The 17,188-nt window shown below is 35.6% G+C and overlaps 1 protein-coding gene across 6 annotated transcripts in view; it reads left to right on the top strand.

Moving 5' to 3' along the window:
* PHF14 (PHD finger protein 14) overlaps positions 1-17,188 on the top strand; it is a 201,186-nt gene that overhangs the window by 74,682 nt on the left and 109,316 nt on the right. For 5 of the 6 annotated variants that reach the window (XR_003795130.1, XM_029233137.1, XM_029233140.1 and 2 more), the window contains exons 15-16: positions 14,957-15,007; positions 15,129-15,250. Coding sequence is in view for 5 of the 6 variants with exons in the window: in XM_029233137.1 (XP_029088970.1) it covers positions 14,957-15,007; positions 15,129-15,250 (173 nt within the window). In the remaining variant the exon portion in view is untranslated. Of the gene's footprint in view, positions 1-14,956; positions 15,018-15,128; positions 15,251-17,188 lie in introns of those variants that run through there. The other variant, XM_029233141.1, reaches the window with a different exon arrangement.

The following is a 17,188-nucleotide window of genomic DNA, read 5'->3' as shown; positions in this document are numbered from 1 at the left end:
AATTATGGCCTTATACTACTGTTGGCATAGCTGAGGGCGTGGATATCAAGAAAGCTGTCACCATAGGTCAGAGGAGCTCTACTGAACATCAGAGAAACTGTCAATGAAATATCTATCCTGAAGCACCAAGCAGGTGGTAGGAGCTGACATTAGGTCAGAGAACTTGACAGTGAAGACCTCAGCGTGAACATCACTGGTGAGTGGGTAGAAAAGTGAGAGTTTGTGGGGAAGTCTGCAAAGCCTGCCAGGACTGTGAAGTGGGAGCTGATGGAAAGGTCAGCAAGGCTACAGCATCTGAAAAAGCCAAGCATCTGACTCCCATGACCTCCTGAGAAAAAATGGCCTTCACTTTACTTATCTGCTTCAAATATGAGGTTACAGACATGGAACTCTCCAGGGAAGGGGGACTGTGGGGAATGTGGTTTCCACCCTTAGACAGACTAAGCAAGGGTGGTGGGGGTGGTGGTGTGTGCCAGACTGACCACAGACAATCTAGCATAGTAACCAACTGCAGCTTAAAAAGTGCTTAATGTAGTGCTTACTTGGCACGCGGTGGGTGCCCTAAAAAGCAACATTTTCAGACTCCTTTCCCCACCCCCACTCCTGCCCCCTTTCCTTTCCTCTTAGAGGACTTGTGATACCGTCTTCATCCATATTCTCCCAGCTCTGAGCCCTCTGCAAGGCAAGCTTGAAGTTCTTAATAAAACGGTTATATGCATCACTGACAGCATAAATACAGAACTGAAGAGTTATAAAATACCAAGAGGATAACCTCAGTGTAGGCCAAAGAGGGTGAACGTGGGCTTTTTACAGGCTTAGCAGTATTTAAAAGAGAGAGAGAGAAGTTTAACTCCTTCCCTAGCTTGCTGAATATCCAGTGGAGCCCTCACAGTGTTTGCCGTTGATTTACAGGTGAGTCACAGGTTTTTTCTCACCCTTGTATTTCTTTTCATTTCTTTCTTTTTTTAGTTAATTAAAAGGAAGCATGAGAGAAGTAGAGAATCTTAAAAGATAAAGGTTCTTGTGATAGATGTCAGCATTGTTAACTTAATGACTCTCTTCCTCTGTTCCTCTTATAAAAGCTACACAAATGAATATAGGGCTTTTCTCATTAGAGATTTTGACAAAGAGAGTCCCTTTTATTTTGATTACATTAAGCAATTCTTTCTTCCAGAATTCCTACAATTTATACCATCCATTGCCAATGTATATTTCAGAAGTCAGCTTTGATGTAATTTATTTATTTTTTAGTGGTTGAGCCTATGCTTTGGATCCATAGATTCAGTATAAATGGTATAATACCACTTTATAAAATAATAACTGTCATATGTCTAATTATACATTCTGGAGAAAGCTAGCAGTTTTCTCTAATGGTTTTAACTTCTGCGTTAGCCAGTAATAATAATTGGGGATAATTTTTAAATATAGTTTTCATTTACTGTAGGAATGAAAATGTTTTGTTTGGGGAACTGGGATCTCATTTATCACAATATAATTCAGCTTCTTTTGCTCTGGGAGAATTGCTTTACTTCTCCTGCATGAAAGCCTTTTTATAGGTATTAGTTTTATATACCTAGCGCACCTTTAAATGTAAAATGACCATACTTCATACATACTGTTTTCCTTTGATTCCTATATTAGATAAAATATTTTTTCTCAAACTTCTTAAAATGTTACGTGGTTCTAATCTTTCAACTATGAATTTTTATTATAGTACTTTCTTTCTACTAGTTTAAAATAGTATCTTTTTCCTTCCACTTTTCCAGTTTGTTTCTATGGCATCAAGCCAGAACAACTTGTAATACCACTGACCTTGTAGGTTGCTGTTTTAGTGATATGTGATGCATTCACTGTCTGGTATCACACAGTCTGTTTTATGATGTTATAGTATTCTAGTTTTAAGACTTAATTGCTTTGTTTTTTACACCTTTACGGATCCCAGTAATTCTGTATTTATTTCATCTCCCCTGATTTTGCTAATTTTCAGCTTTATCTCACATCGCTTAGAGGGTAGATAGTGACTTGTAATGCATACAACACAATTCTCAGCCTCAGTGGTTTGATCTTTATTTTGTCCTCTTGGGAAAACCTTCAGAGTCCAGTGAAGGGAAGACAGTACTTTAAGATGAACTTCTGTTTATAATGTATAGAAGCATGAATTGATGTTATATTTTCTTCACAATTGTCAAAATTGTAGGTAATTATCTTTTGTGTGAGTGCTTTATATTTATTCCTGAGTTTAATAGTTAAGCAGTAAAAATTGCCTGCGTGGGAATCCACGTCTTTCCATACTCTCTGGTCTTTGTGACTCCTTGCCCTACTCTTGAACCATGGATCAGGTTAACTTTTTCAGTATACACCTATTGAGCAACTAACGAGGTAAGGCACCGGGCAGTAGATGCTGAATAGAACTCTAAAGTGAAGACATGGTCTATGTCCTCAAAGAACTATGGTGATAGAAAGTTGACCCTCAAATAATGTAATGTAAACTAGAAGGTAAGAGTGTCCATATGAGAGGTACATTAAATTACCCTAGAGGTAACATAACTGAAATGGAAGAGGAAAGGCAGAAGATTGAGGTGAGCAACAAAACTAGAAGTTGACTATTAATACTAGTAGGAAAGTATTCTACTGGCTGAGAAAGTCTTTATTTTCCACTGCCCCAAACCTTTGAATTAAGAAGTTGAAATTTTTAAAGTAACAGCAAGCTGAACACCTGTAAAAGCATTGGAGCCTTTAGCATAAAATTTAGTGTAAAAATTTTGAACCACATTTAGATATCATCTAACACCCGTATTTGTCTTTCTTACAATATGTTTTTATGATAGGCATCTTGATGGCTGGCAACAGCTTCTTGCATTAGTAACTTGGCAAAATTTTAAAGAAGTTAATTGGATCAAATCTTAATAGCTTAGTGTTAGTACAGATTCACTTATCAATTAAGGTTATTGATGATTAATGACTTAGAGCACCTTCAGCAAAAAGTCACTTAATATTTCATTCATTCAGTTTTTTCAGATAAATAGGTGTGAACATTTTTTAGGATAGGTCATTTCTCTTTAAATTTTTCCTGTGTTAAGGAAATTTTGATCATTAGTATATTGATTGATTGAAGTGGTTTTTTTTTTAACTTAACTAACTTTCTCACATTTATTTAATTAGAAATATATATGGATATGACTTCTAATTATACTTGAGAAAATAATCAACCGTTTAAAATGTAATGGTATTTTCCTCTCTAGGACAATTTTTTTGTAGCATTATTCCCTGTAAAAGATAAATGGTACAAAATCAAATTCTTAAGTGTTTTAGACAGCATCAAAACCTGTGAGATAGCCTAGTGTGTGGTGGAAAGTACCTGGACTAGCACATGATAAATTCGAATTCTGGTCCATACTCTGGCAATAACCCTGTATGTGGCCTTGGATAAGTAATTTAACTTACCCTGTTTGCGCTCAATATCCTCATTTATAAAATAAATTAGATGATCTGCAATCTTTTCTAGAACCAAAAGTCTCTTTCTAAATTTCACAATTGTATTCATTTTTTATCCCTAAGACTGTTTACGGGAGGGTTAAAATATACACATCGACATTCAAATAATCTGGAAATGGTAATACTTTGTAATTATACTATACTTCAGGGTTTTAATTTATTTGTGTATTTATTTTATCATTTTAATCATTTTAAATGTACAGTTCAGAGGCATTATGTACATTCACAGGGTTGTGCAACCATCACCACCATCCACTTCCAGAACTTTTTCATCATCCCAAACAGAAACTCCATACCCATTAAACGATAATTCCCTGTTCCTTCTTATGCCCAGCCTCTTGCAACCACCATTCTATTTTCTATCTCTGTCAGTTTGCCTTTTCTGCATACCTCATGTAAGTGACTGGCTTATTTCACTTAGCATAATATCCTCAAGCTTCATCCACGTTGTAGCATGTGTCAGAATTTCATTCCTTTTTAAGGCTGAATTACATTTCTTTGTATGTCTGTACCACATTTTGTTTGTCCATTCATCTGTTGGTGAACACTTGGGTTGCTTCCACCTCTTGACTGTTGTCAGTAATGCTGCTATGAGCATGGGGTATACAAACACCTGTTTGAGTTCCTGCTTTCAGTTCTTTTGGCTATAAACGTAAGAGTATAATTGCTGGATCATATGGTAATTCTGTGTTATACTCTTTGAGTGACTACCAAACTGTTTTCCACAGCACTACACCATTTTACATTTTCACCAGCACTACACAAGGATTCTAATTTCTCCATATTCTTTTTTTTTTTTTTTTTTTGCGGTACGCGGGCCGTTCACTGTTGTGGCCTCTCCCATTGCGGCACACAGGCTCTGAACGTGCAGGCTCAGCATCCATGGCTCACGGGCCTAGCCGCTCCGCGGCATGTGGCATCTTCCCGGACCGGGGCATGAACCCGCGTCCCCTGCATCGGCAGGCGGACTCTCAACCACTGCACCACCAGGGAAGCCCTCTCCATATTCTTGCCAACACTTTTTTTTTTTTTTTTAATTTGTTGATAATAGACATCCTAATGGGTGTGATGTTGTATCTCTTAGTTTTGGTTTGCATTTCCCTAATGACTAATGTTGAGCATCTTTTCATGTGTTTATTGGCCATTTGTATATTTTCTTTGGAGAAAAGCTTATTCAAGTCCTTTCTCATTTTTTGATATAGTAGTTTGTCTTGGCATTCTTGTGGAAAATCTGTTAGAAATGTGAGATATAGGGGCTTCCCTGGCAGTCCAGTGGTTTAAGACTCCGCGCTTCCACTGTAGGGGGCGTGGGTTCGGTCCCTGGTTGGGGAACTAAGATCCCGTATGCAGCGTGAAATGGTAATACTTTGTGATTTTATTTTACTTTACTTTAGGGTTTTTACTTTTGTTTTATTTTTAAAGATCACATTGGTTGATAACCTTTATTTTTTCCCTTTTTGGCACTTACCTTTATTATAATCATTGTCTTCTGAAAAAATCGTATGAATGATTACAAGAAACATTTGTGATCAAGTGGGCCACCAGATGTATATACTGCAGGGCGACTTATTTTCAAGATTTTATTTTTTTGAAATTTTCCTTTTGCTTCATTTACAAGTGACATTTGATTGGCTTAGCCCATTTTCTTCATGATAGAAACTTCCCAAAGATAAAATATTGTTTAAGAATAATAGAGCCATGCTCTCTGAACACTTTATGAACTTTTAAACAATAGCACACTTTTTACCCTATTACTGGTCTAAGGCTGGGTAGGCAGGAGTGAGGCGGATTCTGAAGGAAAGAATACAGTCAGACTGTCTCACTAAGTTTTGAGGATCCTCATTCATTCAGTTTATTTTTAAAGAAAGGAATGAATAGTTTTAAAAATAAACCATTTGCCCTTCATTGTATTTTCAATTTGTTTAGTTTCTTTGAATCTAAGACTGAGTCTTCTCATAGCCTTCAACTACCTTGTAAAATATCTCTGATAGACAGTTTTCCATATGGTCAGCCATGTCAGATAATTTCTTAGATATTTTCTCTGAGCCCTCTCTGCTCCAGCTCTAATGTGAATTGTTTTTTTTTATGTTATCCTTGAACTTTATTTCATCATCATCCTGGTAATTCCTTTTAACCTTTGGTGGGTGGAATTTTCTGTTGCTTGCATTTCAGTTTCTTTTTTCATTTAGTCCCTGATCTTGATGGGGCAATGCTTTCAATGACTTATTGAGTAAAGATTAATGAGAGGTAAATTTTTTGAGATGTTACATGTCTAAAAATTTTTAAATTTCTTATACTTTATTAGTTATTTGGCTGTGTATAAAATACTGCATATTTTTTAAAGCATCACTCTACTGACTCCTGGCTTCCAGTATTGCTTTCTGCATTTCTAACTTTTTTTTCCCCTTCTCTTGAAACACTTAGGATTTTCTCTTTCTGAGTTAGGATGAGTATGTACTTTCTCTGTTTCTTTTAATAGTAGATGTTCTTATTTCATGATTGCAAAGACTTCTTTTATATCTTTATGAATATTAGTTATATTTTCAAAATTTTTTTCTGTATCGTGCATTGTCTGTGTTTCCTGTGGTTTCATTATTTCTATTCATGTTCATCTCTTTCATATTGATGCTTTCGGATGCCTAAGGATCTTTGGATGTCCACTCCTATTTTGTTCTAAAAAAGGTAATTAAGTTTGTATAGGGCTGATAAACCCATTGTTTTCCCTGTAGTGTGATTTTATGATCAGGGGGCTTTTTCTTTGGGAACCTTCTTAATGTCAGTATCTGTAGGTTTTTTCCACAATAATTCAGTAGAAGTATTCTCTCATCTCCTAACTGATAGGTATAATTTTGACTGTCAGACTCCTGGACAGGTGAGGAGAAAGGGGCTAAAGGTCTCATGGTTTAGAAAGCAGAATTGCATTTAAGCTTCCTGGTTTCTGTTTGCTACCTCATTGCTCCCTTCTCTGTGCCTGATAAACCCTTGTACAGAGTCTGTCTGGTTCTTTTTCTCCAGAGGATATGCCTACTGTGTCCTATGGGAGAAGGGTAATCTCTTGACTGCATAGAGAGGGAGTGAAATCCTTATACTTTTATGTTCTTGAAGTTTAACCCAAAGTAGCATTTTATTTCTTACCTATGCACGTTTGTGTGATTGTAATATACTTAGGGATTTTGTTTTTCAAGTGTTACTACTGTTAAATGCCCCATTTCCATCTATAGGATGATAGTTTTAATAAATTCATTTAGTGTATAAATTTGATTTCCACAGTGTTGAGTATTGTAGGCAGAATAATGCCCCCCCGCAAAGATATCCGTGTCCTAATCCCCAGAACCTGTTTATGTGTTACCTTACATGGCAGAAGGGGCTTTGCAGGTATGATTAAAGTTATGGACCTTGAGATGGGAAGATTCAGCAGTATTATGTGGGCTCAAACTAATTACATGTGGACCTAAAAGGCGAGGACCTTCCCTGACTGTAAGTGAGAGGGAGATGTGACTACAGACAATGGGTCTGAGATATATAGCATCCCTGCCTTTAAAGATGGAAGAAGGGGGCCTTGGACCAAGGAATGTTGGCAATCTCTAGGAGATGGAATAACCAAGCAAACTGATTCTCTTCCTAGAGCCTCCAGAAAGGAATGCAGCCTGCCAACACCTTGATTTTAGCCCAGCGACACTTGTGTTGTATCGCTGTTTTTTTTTTGTTTTTTTTTTTTTTTCGGTACGCGGGCCTCTCACTGTTGTGGCCTCTCCCATTGCGGAGCACGAGCTCCGGACGCGCAGGCTCAGCGGCCATGGCTCACGGGCCCAGCCGCTCCGCGGCATGTGGGATCTTCGCGGACTGCGGCACGAACCCGTGTCCCCTGCATCGGCAAGCGGACTCTCAACCACTGAGCCACCAGGGAAGCCCACACTGTGTTTTGTTTTGTTTTGTTTTGTTTTTTTTTGCGGTATGCGGGCCTCTCAGTGTTGTGGCCTCTCCCGTTGCGGAGCACAGGCTCCGGGAGCGGAGGCTCAGTGGCAATGGCTCATGGGCCCAGCTGCTCCGCAGCATGTGGGATCTTCCCGGACTGGGGCACGAACCCATGTCCCCTGCATCGGCAGGCGGACTCTCAACCACTGCGCCACCAGGGAAGCCCCTCACTGTGGTTTTGATATGCATTTCTTTGTTGGCTAATGGTACTGTTGATATTGTAAAAGAAAAAAAAAATGGTGCAGGCCCTTTTCCCTTTCTGCTATCTATGCTATGTTCCATAGTGCAAAAATGATGTTCTAATTGGACTCTTTAACAAATGAAAAATGACAGAGATTGTAGATCTGTTGTAAAGTGTTAATTAATCCTCTGTCATTATTGCCATCATCCCTCAATTTTAGCTCATATGAACTAAGAAAGCAAAACCTAATGTGATACTATGATGAAGTTCTAGAAAAGCACTCTGAGGAGTAATTAATTGAAACATTGTACACATAGCACTATTTTATTTTGCTGCCCTTGTCACAAGTGTAATTACGTTTTTTTGGTATGTTTATTAGTTTAATAAATGAATAAACAGACTCTTTACATAATAAAGACCTGGTCATTTATCTTTAAATATCTAAATTTCTGTTACATGAATTCTAGGATAAGTTCAGATAGTAAAACTGGGACCAACAATTAGAACTGTGTCATATGGAACATGCTTCCTTGTTATCCAGAATAATTGAGGCTATATGACTATCAGGGATATTTTTGGAAGAGTTATCTGCATTGGGTAGAGAGTATTGTATGAAATAATATTTGATTTTAATTTTAAGATGCTTGTGAAATAATCATGATTAAATTCATTTGACCTCAGTATGTTGCGGGTTTCTTCTTTACATTTCTAGTCCAATAGCCATCTTTATTCTCACAGTTACTCAGCAGCCTGGTTATCTAGGTGCCTCATGCCTTCACTTAGAGTTCCAGTATCTTTTCTCGATCCTATGTTCAGTTATTTTAGTAATGCTTTTGCTGCTGTCCTTGATTCTTTTATCCTCTTGCCAATCTGAACTCTTTCTTTTTCCATTCCTGCCTGAGGGTTGCCAGAGTCACACGTAAGTGTGTTCCTTTGAGAATTTTTTTTTCCAATTTGTTAGGCATTTTCTCCATACGCATCTTTAAGGTGAATGTAGTTTTATATCATTATTAAGGGCATTAAAATTATGACTGATTCTTAAATTTAAGAACAGTTTTGATTATAGTGAGATTTTGAAAGATCTGAGCAGTATGTGACTGTTTTTATCCTTCACTTTAGTTGCACTTACCGTATTTATAAATCATTATCCATTTAATTGTTTGGTATCTGTAGACTCATGGACCTGAACCCAGGTGGACAGGAGCTGTCCTGTTCACCACTATATGCATTACCTACCACAGAAGGTACTTAGTTTGTATTGCACAAATGAGTTCTTTTCTCTTCCACTGTGGCTATGCATCTGAAGACAGTGTACTTCGAAAGTGTCTTTTTTTCTGGCCCTTTATAGTTAGGAAGGGAATTAGTCCCTTTCTCCTTGTATATTAATCATATTTCATTGGTGAAACTATAGAATTACTCTAAAGGTAGCCTGGGATACTTCTTTTTAAGTACCTTGTTAGACATTTTCTCTGCATTTTTTTTTTTAAATGTGGAAACTTTTCACTTGCTTTTAGAGAAGGAAATTACTTTTTTTTGTTGTTTTGCGGTACGTGGGCCTCTCACTGCTGTGGCCTCTCCCGTTGCGGAGCACAGGCTCCGGACGCGCAGGCTCAGCGGCCGTGGCTCACGGGCCCAGCTGCTCCGCGGCACGTGGGATTCTCCCGGACCGGGGCACAAACCTGTGTCCCCTGCATCGGCAGGCAGACTGTCAACCACTGCGCCATCAGGGAAGCCCAGGAAATTACTTTCGAAGAAAATATAAATTAGCTTAATGTTCCTTTGAAGTTACTTTAAAATTGACCTTTGTACTTTTTGGCATATTTTCTAATAACTTTAATGTAACTTGAAAGCTTTCAGATTTTCTTTTCGTTTTCTTTTCACTCTATGTCATCTAGTGACTTTTCATCTTTTATACAAGTGCCAAAGGGACTTGTTGAGACTATCTTTCCATAGTCTTTTACACAGTGTATCATCTTCTACTCTGTTTGAAGTTGTCAGATCTTTCTTCCTGTCTCATACATTTTTATATTGTTTTGTATCCCTCCTTTTTTGGGAAGATAAAGGCAGTAAAAAGTCAAAGTACTTTTTAGCAGCTTTGACTGAAACCATATTGTTTTTCAGGATGCATCTTTTCTTATAGATCATTTTTTTGGAAATAGACTTAAACACATCGTTAATCTGTTTTCCATTTTATTTAACAGTATAAATCAATAGCCTGTTAAAAGTGCAGTCTTCATTTGAGAGATAATCAAATATCCTAGAGTCTGTTTTCGTTATGTTTGTTTTTAAAATATTTTTTAGATGCTAGTTCAGTAGAAATATAGAAACGTTTAGATTCAGCCCTATTGAAATGACTAAAGTGTACTAGGCATTCATGATGCCCATGTCTTAATTTACTTGTTATCTTTATACTAATTGTTTTGATTAAATTAATGCAGTTCTGGGAAGAAAGGGTTATACATGGGGGCTTTAGATATCAGAGTTATTATTGAATTTATTATCAGACCCAAGGTGACCTCTGAAGTACTAAACAGATTATATAACCTGTGTCTGTCACAGAACCTTAGAAGAAACCCTAGCAAAAATTTTTGTGGTGAACTAAACCATACTTAAGTCACTTTGGCTCACTTGGAAGAGATCCACTGTGAGTGTCCTTAGGGCAAGTAATCGTATTCAGAACCCCAAGGCTCCTGCTATGCTTTTTGCCTCCTGGAAATTCATCATTTTTATTTATTTCCAGGAGCATGGAATAAAGGGAACAGGGACGAGGCAGAGCTTCAGGATTTTACTTATTTTGAATATACCGTTATCTATGAGAAGAGTTTTATAGAAACATTTATTATGTAGGATGTATCTTTTATATTTTTAGGCTTGTGGTTATTTTAATTAATAGTGTTAAGCCAATTAGATCATGATGTTCTTTTTATTTTCCACCTATTTTCCTAACGCTGTTAATATAAATTAGATTAGATAAAAAGAAACTCTACAGCCAACTGACAAGAAGGGAAGACACTCATTTTGGGGGATCACCATTCCATCTGTTGTATGCCAATAGCCCAACAGAAACTGGTGGTGCTTTTGTTCACACTTTGTTTATATATGTAACATTTTTCTTTTGAATATTTTATTAGCTTTAATATATGATTGTTTTCAATACATTGTTTTATAATTGGAAAACAAATACTTTTTAAGGAAATACATATACTGTATATATTTCATTGAAGCATTTTGAACAGCTGCCAGACAGCCCCAACATTTATTCCTCAGCATAAATCTGAAGATATTTTAGCTTGACAGGTTTTCAAGGTTTGGCTGTTGTCCTAATTAACATTGAATTTGGAATTTTCTCATAAACAAGCATTTTCTCTTTTTATATATAAATTACGTAGGAGGGTATCTTTATGTTTCATCTAACCATGTATGGGTTATTTATTGTCATTTGTATAAATATTGATTTGTCATCAAAAAAATAAGTGTTGAATTTAGAGAAATCAGTGTACGAATGAATATGTGAAATCCATCTTAGTGATCTCAAAGATGCTGAGACACTGTCTTTTAGTTTTAAATCTAGTTCATTTGTGAAATGAATCATTCTAACCTTGGAAAAATCATCATGCATCTGACTTAATTATAAATTAAAACAACCCAGCTCTAAACAATTAATTAAAATTTGTTGCATGTTTTCTAGTCCAAATGAGTGAAGTTATTGAAACATTTAATTATTTGTTTTAGGTGAATAAGCTATTAAAATGATGCCTATAGTTAAAAATGTTTTATTCTCTCCTAACTTAGATACATTGTCTCTAATATCATGCCACTCTTTGTGGATGATTTTATCACATCCTGTTTTCAAGTAAATGTACCAAAGACAGATAAAGAGCCAGATGATCTAAGCAGCTCAGATTGTCAGTGTTCCCTAAGAAAATAAAGTTCTTAAAAACTAACAAAGAAGAAAAAAATAGGAATGTGTCAAGATTTGGAATGATTTTCAAACTTTCTTTTACTTTTAACAAAAGGAAGCACAATTTGGAAATATACCGTCAATCATTTGGAATGTCTAGATAATTTATCTGTGTTAAGTTCTAAAGCACATATTTGTTAAATAATGTTTTTCCTTCTTCCACACCCTGTGTTCTCCCTTCTGCTTTATTTATCTTGTTTCTAAAATAGTGTCAGCCTCAATGTATACCATGAAATGACAACCTGGTTACAAATACTTCTGTACATCTAAGGTGGGGCAAGCTCTTTGATTATTGAAATTATTATTTGATTATTGAAATTTGTTGGATGAGCCAAGCATGGTTTTTTTCTTTTTTCCATCGTTTCTCCCTCTTTTTAACTCCCCTTATATTTTCTGATTCATTCAGGGATACCATGTTTAAGATATCTTATCTGTTATGATTGTAGGCAGGTATGAGTTATAACAGTTACAGTTGCTGCCACTTCATTACAACTAGAAAAAACCCCCACAACTCTCAGCATTTTCTTTGTTGGGGAACTTGATATTGTGAAACATTGTGTTTGGATTAAATCCTCTTATTTTCAATTTTTGGAAATACTAGTTGTGTGATAAATGCTAAGGCTTGCTGCAAGTTATTTCGGTAATGGATCATGTTAGTCATTGCATGTATAAGGTACCAAATTGGATAGAATATAGTGTCAGTTTGAAGTATTGAGGTCTCCTCTCCATTGGGTAAATTGTCTTATTTACTTGTTTCAAAATATAAAAACTCTTCATTTACGCGTCACGGTATTACAGTTTATTTACATATTCAAGTGAGAATAAGAGATTTGCTTTCTTATGATAATTTGCTCATCTCTATTTGGGATTAAATTTAATCTTGGATTTGTCATGCAAGAAAAATCACTGAATTGAGAGTTGAGAGACCTGGGTTGAAGTTTACCTCTGTCAGTTTTCAGCTGTCTGATCATCAAGTCATTTCCCTGGCCTGCTATCTCAGAGCTCTAAGATGCTGTAATTTCGTATTGCTTGTAACAACTCTGGTTTTCTGGCTAGAATTTGTTTATGTTGCTTATGTTTAGTTATTTAAAATTACTGCAGGAATACATCAATGATTACCTTTTTGTAATACTGATACATGCATTTAAAATGACTGTTTTAGATAATTATATTTTTATTCATTTAAAAATATTTAATAAAATATAATAAAAAGGAATTTATAAATGCAGAGGTATGTAACTATGTCATTGTGTGATAGGATCATTCTGTGGCATTATGCTTTTTGATGCTAACTGCAGTATGGGTTTGAAGAACTTCCAATTGACGGAATCAAACCAGATGTTCAAAGATTTAAAGTATTAATCAGAAATGGTAAATAATTATATATCTTCAAAAGAATTGAAAACATGAACTTGGAGCATTCACACATATACTTCAAAAATTAATTCAGTGATTAGATGATTCAAAAACTAGATGACTCAACAAAAGATGGGTTGAATGAAGAAAATATGGAAATGTGTGAAGGCCTTTTGAGCATTCTTTAGATATTTATAGAATTAAGATAAGTAATTTGAATATTTTCCCTTTGATATTGGTTATTAATTTTGATCACCTTTTTGAAATGGATGGCTATATGCATAAATTATGCAAATTGAAAATAGATTACCAGAGAAGGGAACAATAATTTACCCTTTTTGTCAGTTGTTTTATCATTTGTATTATCTAGCGTGTTCATCTGTGAGTTTCAATCGAAACACTTATTATTTATTTTATTAAAACAAATTTATTGAACTTTTATGTAATATGTATTGTATTAAATTTAAGTCTAGAAAGATGAATATGACATGGTCCTTACCAGTTTTGGGATAAATTGCACTGGGGGACAGAAATTGAAGCATGAGGAAAGGAGTGTCACAGAGGGGAAAGATGACTATACAAAGGGCTAGCCATAAGGTTTTAATTAGGACTTGGAGAAGTGTTGTCAGTATTAAGGGCTGTTTTCAAACTTTAATGTGTGTATGACTTACTTGGGGATCTTTTTAAATGGCAGGTTCTCTAGTTCAGTATGTTGTTCCGGGCATGAGATTCTTCATTTCTAACTAACTCCCTGGGGATGCCAGTGCTTATGAACCATGATTGGTATTTTGAGGAGCAAGGCTTAGTACTAATTCTTTGGAAGTAAGAACAGATGTAGGGCCTGCATTTAAAACCTTTTCCTAGGTATAGTCTTACTTTTTCTTCCTTATTTCTTCCATAATGTAATTAAAACATACTGATTGGCAATATAAATGTAAATGAATATGTAGTCTATAAATTTACTTATTTTGAACGGCTAATTTAGTCAACTCTTGGTTATCTAGGGGCAGATTAAACAGAGTGCAGTTAGCCTGGGTACTGAATAACAAGTGACTCGGTATTGTAGAGAATTGAAATGACAGTAATTTAGAAAAACATGAATGTTTTTTATATTGGACAGCAATTCTCTTTAGAATTATTTGGTACCTACTCTAACGTGGGAATGATCTTTGATCTCAACAGTCAGGTAAAGTAATTTTGGGGAGTGGTGCCTCCTTTTTCTTCCAGTCTCTCTAAAGAGCAGTGATCTTCACATGGGGATTATAAACCTCCAGAGGCTGTGCTACATGGGTGGAGATTTTTAACATATTGGCTGCAAATCCTATTGTACTTATATTACTTTCAAACATATGGATGTCATCTTTCAAATGGGAAATGTGTTCCAAAATACAGGATATAAATTTTAAGGAAATAAGCTTGAGTCACTTATACCATGTTTTTTTTAGTTAGTTTTATTTTAACTAGGATTGGGAGACATCTGAGACCTTTGCCTCCCACTTATTTACAGCTGTTAAAGATTGTTTCTTTATGTTATTCAAACCTGTTTGTGCACGCACGCACACACACACAGAGGCATACAATAGATGTGAGTCCAGGTTTAGCATTTTAGCTCTAGAAGTCGTGTAAGTTATGAAAATTTAAATGTTCTGCATAAATCATCATTGTGTGATGTGTATGAGGTGTTCAGAAATATTCAAGCTAATTTTGTAGAACTTATTTTTCTTATCAGATACCTGTGTTATTTAACAGTAAAACACTGTCACTGTTGAGTGTATTTAATTTGTCTTGTGTTTATTTCCTCTGGCATAAATTGTAATAAAGTGCAATAGAGCAGTACAGCATTAATTAGAAACGCTAATTTTCCAAGTGCTTAACCGAAGCAGTAACATTTAACAGAGAAAATTTATTTTTATTATTAATTAAACATTAGATATTTTTGTGGATTTTTCTTTTTTTTTTTCCTTTCTTTCTTTTTTTTTTTTTTTTAGAGAACCAGAGGACGAAAACGAAGCTTCATTCCTGAGGAAGAAAAACATGAGGTTGGAATAAGTTAAGCATATTTTACACAATCTAAATTTGAGAAACTTTCTTGCTTAAAATTATTTCTGTTTTCCTCATATCCTGATTTTATGTTTTGTTTCATCCTCCCTTGTATGGCAGGAGAGAGTTCCTAGAGAGAGGAGACAAAGGCAGTCTGTGTTACAAAAGAAGCCCAAGGCTGAGGATTTACGAACTGAATGTGCCACTTGCAAGGGAACTGGAGACAATGAAAACCTTGTCAGGTAAGCTGGATGCTGAGACCTTGGCTTTGGGGGATTAAGGCTCCATCTTCTTCATTTTCTCATCACAGATATAATGGGGAAAGCAAATCACAGCATAGGACCTTTCTTAAAGTCTTATTTAGTGGAAACAGTACTTCAGAAACAGATTTCATCCACTTAGTAACCTGCCACACATGGTTATTCTCTGGATTTAGATGTAATTAAGAGTGATTATCTGGATTTTGAACAAAAGAGAATTAATTTTCCATTGACAAGAGAAGTTGACCATGCTCTGCATATTGAGGCCACAAAAATATATAATTTGATCCAAACCCTTTGTGCTAAGATTACTATGTTTTATCTCATAAAACAATAAAATTACTAAGTTCTGTTAGCATATTATAAAAGTTGAAGTTTATTAGAGATAATGATGGCAGATACTTTTTCTTGACAAAAACTTCGTTAGCACTTCCTTATCATTTTTCAAAACAATGTGTTAAATGCTTCTCTCTTATGAAATAAAGAAAGGTGAAAAGATGGCCTAGATAGACATTTTTTGTTTTTTGTTTGGTTTTCTTCTTTGCTTCTTTGTTTTGTTCTGTTACTTTTTTTTTTTTTTAAATTAGACATAATTCTAATCAGGAATCTCAGCTGATACGGCACAGTGGCTATTCCTGAGGGTCCAGAGACTGCTAATTTTAGCCATTTGCCTCTCTTGCTGAGATGAAGAAATTGCTCAAAGCCCTGGGTGAGATGAAGGAGTGGGGGGGTGATCTAAAGGGGACCTCATCTAAATAAAAGAGGTATCCTCTTTTCAAAGGACAGTGACACAAAGAATCTTTTAGTATGTTACAGGAACGCTTTCTGATTTCCTTCAAAAATTGTCTTTTGATAAAGCCCTATTGAACTAACTCATGGCACAGAAATTAAATGTTTCAAAAAGAGTAAGTTGATAAAATGCATATTAGTACTGTTACAGGATTTTAAATATTTGCTTCCAAAATGATGTCATTAAAAGTATAATTTGTTTGTTTTAATTCCTCAAGTAAAGGCACCTGGTTTTAAATTTCATGAGGTTTTTATAATGTCGCTGAGGAAGGTAATGAGAAAGTAAAAATTCCAGTAAAGAAATACAAAGTGCTTCAACAAAGTTGAGAAAGTCTGTCATATTAGGCCACTGTTTTTTGAAGTAGTTTGTGTAGAATATCATGAGAGCTCTCCTGGAGGTTAAACTCATTTAAGTTTAAGGTAAATTAGTTCTAATGTCAGAAGATACACATGAATAATTCTGACTGCAACATAATTTTCTGATTTATGTAAAAAAAGGAAAGCATAAGCATAACAGAGTGGAGTACATAAAACAACAAAAATAAAAGAAAAAATTATAAAAACAGTCTTACGTAATGAAGAAAAATTCAGTCTAGAAGAAAATTCCCATGGGGGTTGAGGGTGGCATTATAGGGCATGATCATTTTGAAACACTAGTTAAAAACTTAAGAGACCTGGTTATACTCTTTAATTACTTAAACCTATGTAAATATCTACCTCTAATTTATTTTTTTAAGATAGTAGCTTGATTCAGGCCTTGTTGCTGTAGGCCCTATATGTTTTTGCCAGGTTTTTATTTTATTTTTTTGGTCATGTATTTGAAAGAAAGAACCTAGGAAATAAGTACAATTTTATTTCAAAAGCCACCTAATACAAGAGCATCTCCAAGACATTGTATTATATAGTTGTTTTAAAAAAAATAGGTATCGGGCTTCCCTGGTGGTGCAGTGGTTGAGAATCCGCCTGCCGATGCAGGGGACACGGGTTCGTGCCCCGGTCCGGAAAGACCCCACATGCCGCGGAGCGGCTAGGCCCGTGAGCCATGGCCGCTGAGCCTGCGTGTCCAGAGCCTGTGCTGCATAACGGGAGAGCCCACAACAGTGAGAGGCCCGCGTACTGCAAAAAAAAAAA

Source organism: Monodon monoceros, unplaced genomic scaffold (genome assembly GCF_005190385.1).
Source record: "Monodon monoceros isolate NGI ecotype Baffin Bay Population unplaced genomic scaffold, NGI_Narwhal_1 Super_Scaffold_2, whole genome shotgun sequence".
Classification (NCBI taxonomy): domain Eukaryota; kingdom Metazoa; phylum Chordata; class Mammalia; order Artiodactyla; family Monodontidae; genus Monodon; species Monodon monoceros.
This window is presented reverse-complemented; position numbering and strand designations above follow the sequence as displayed.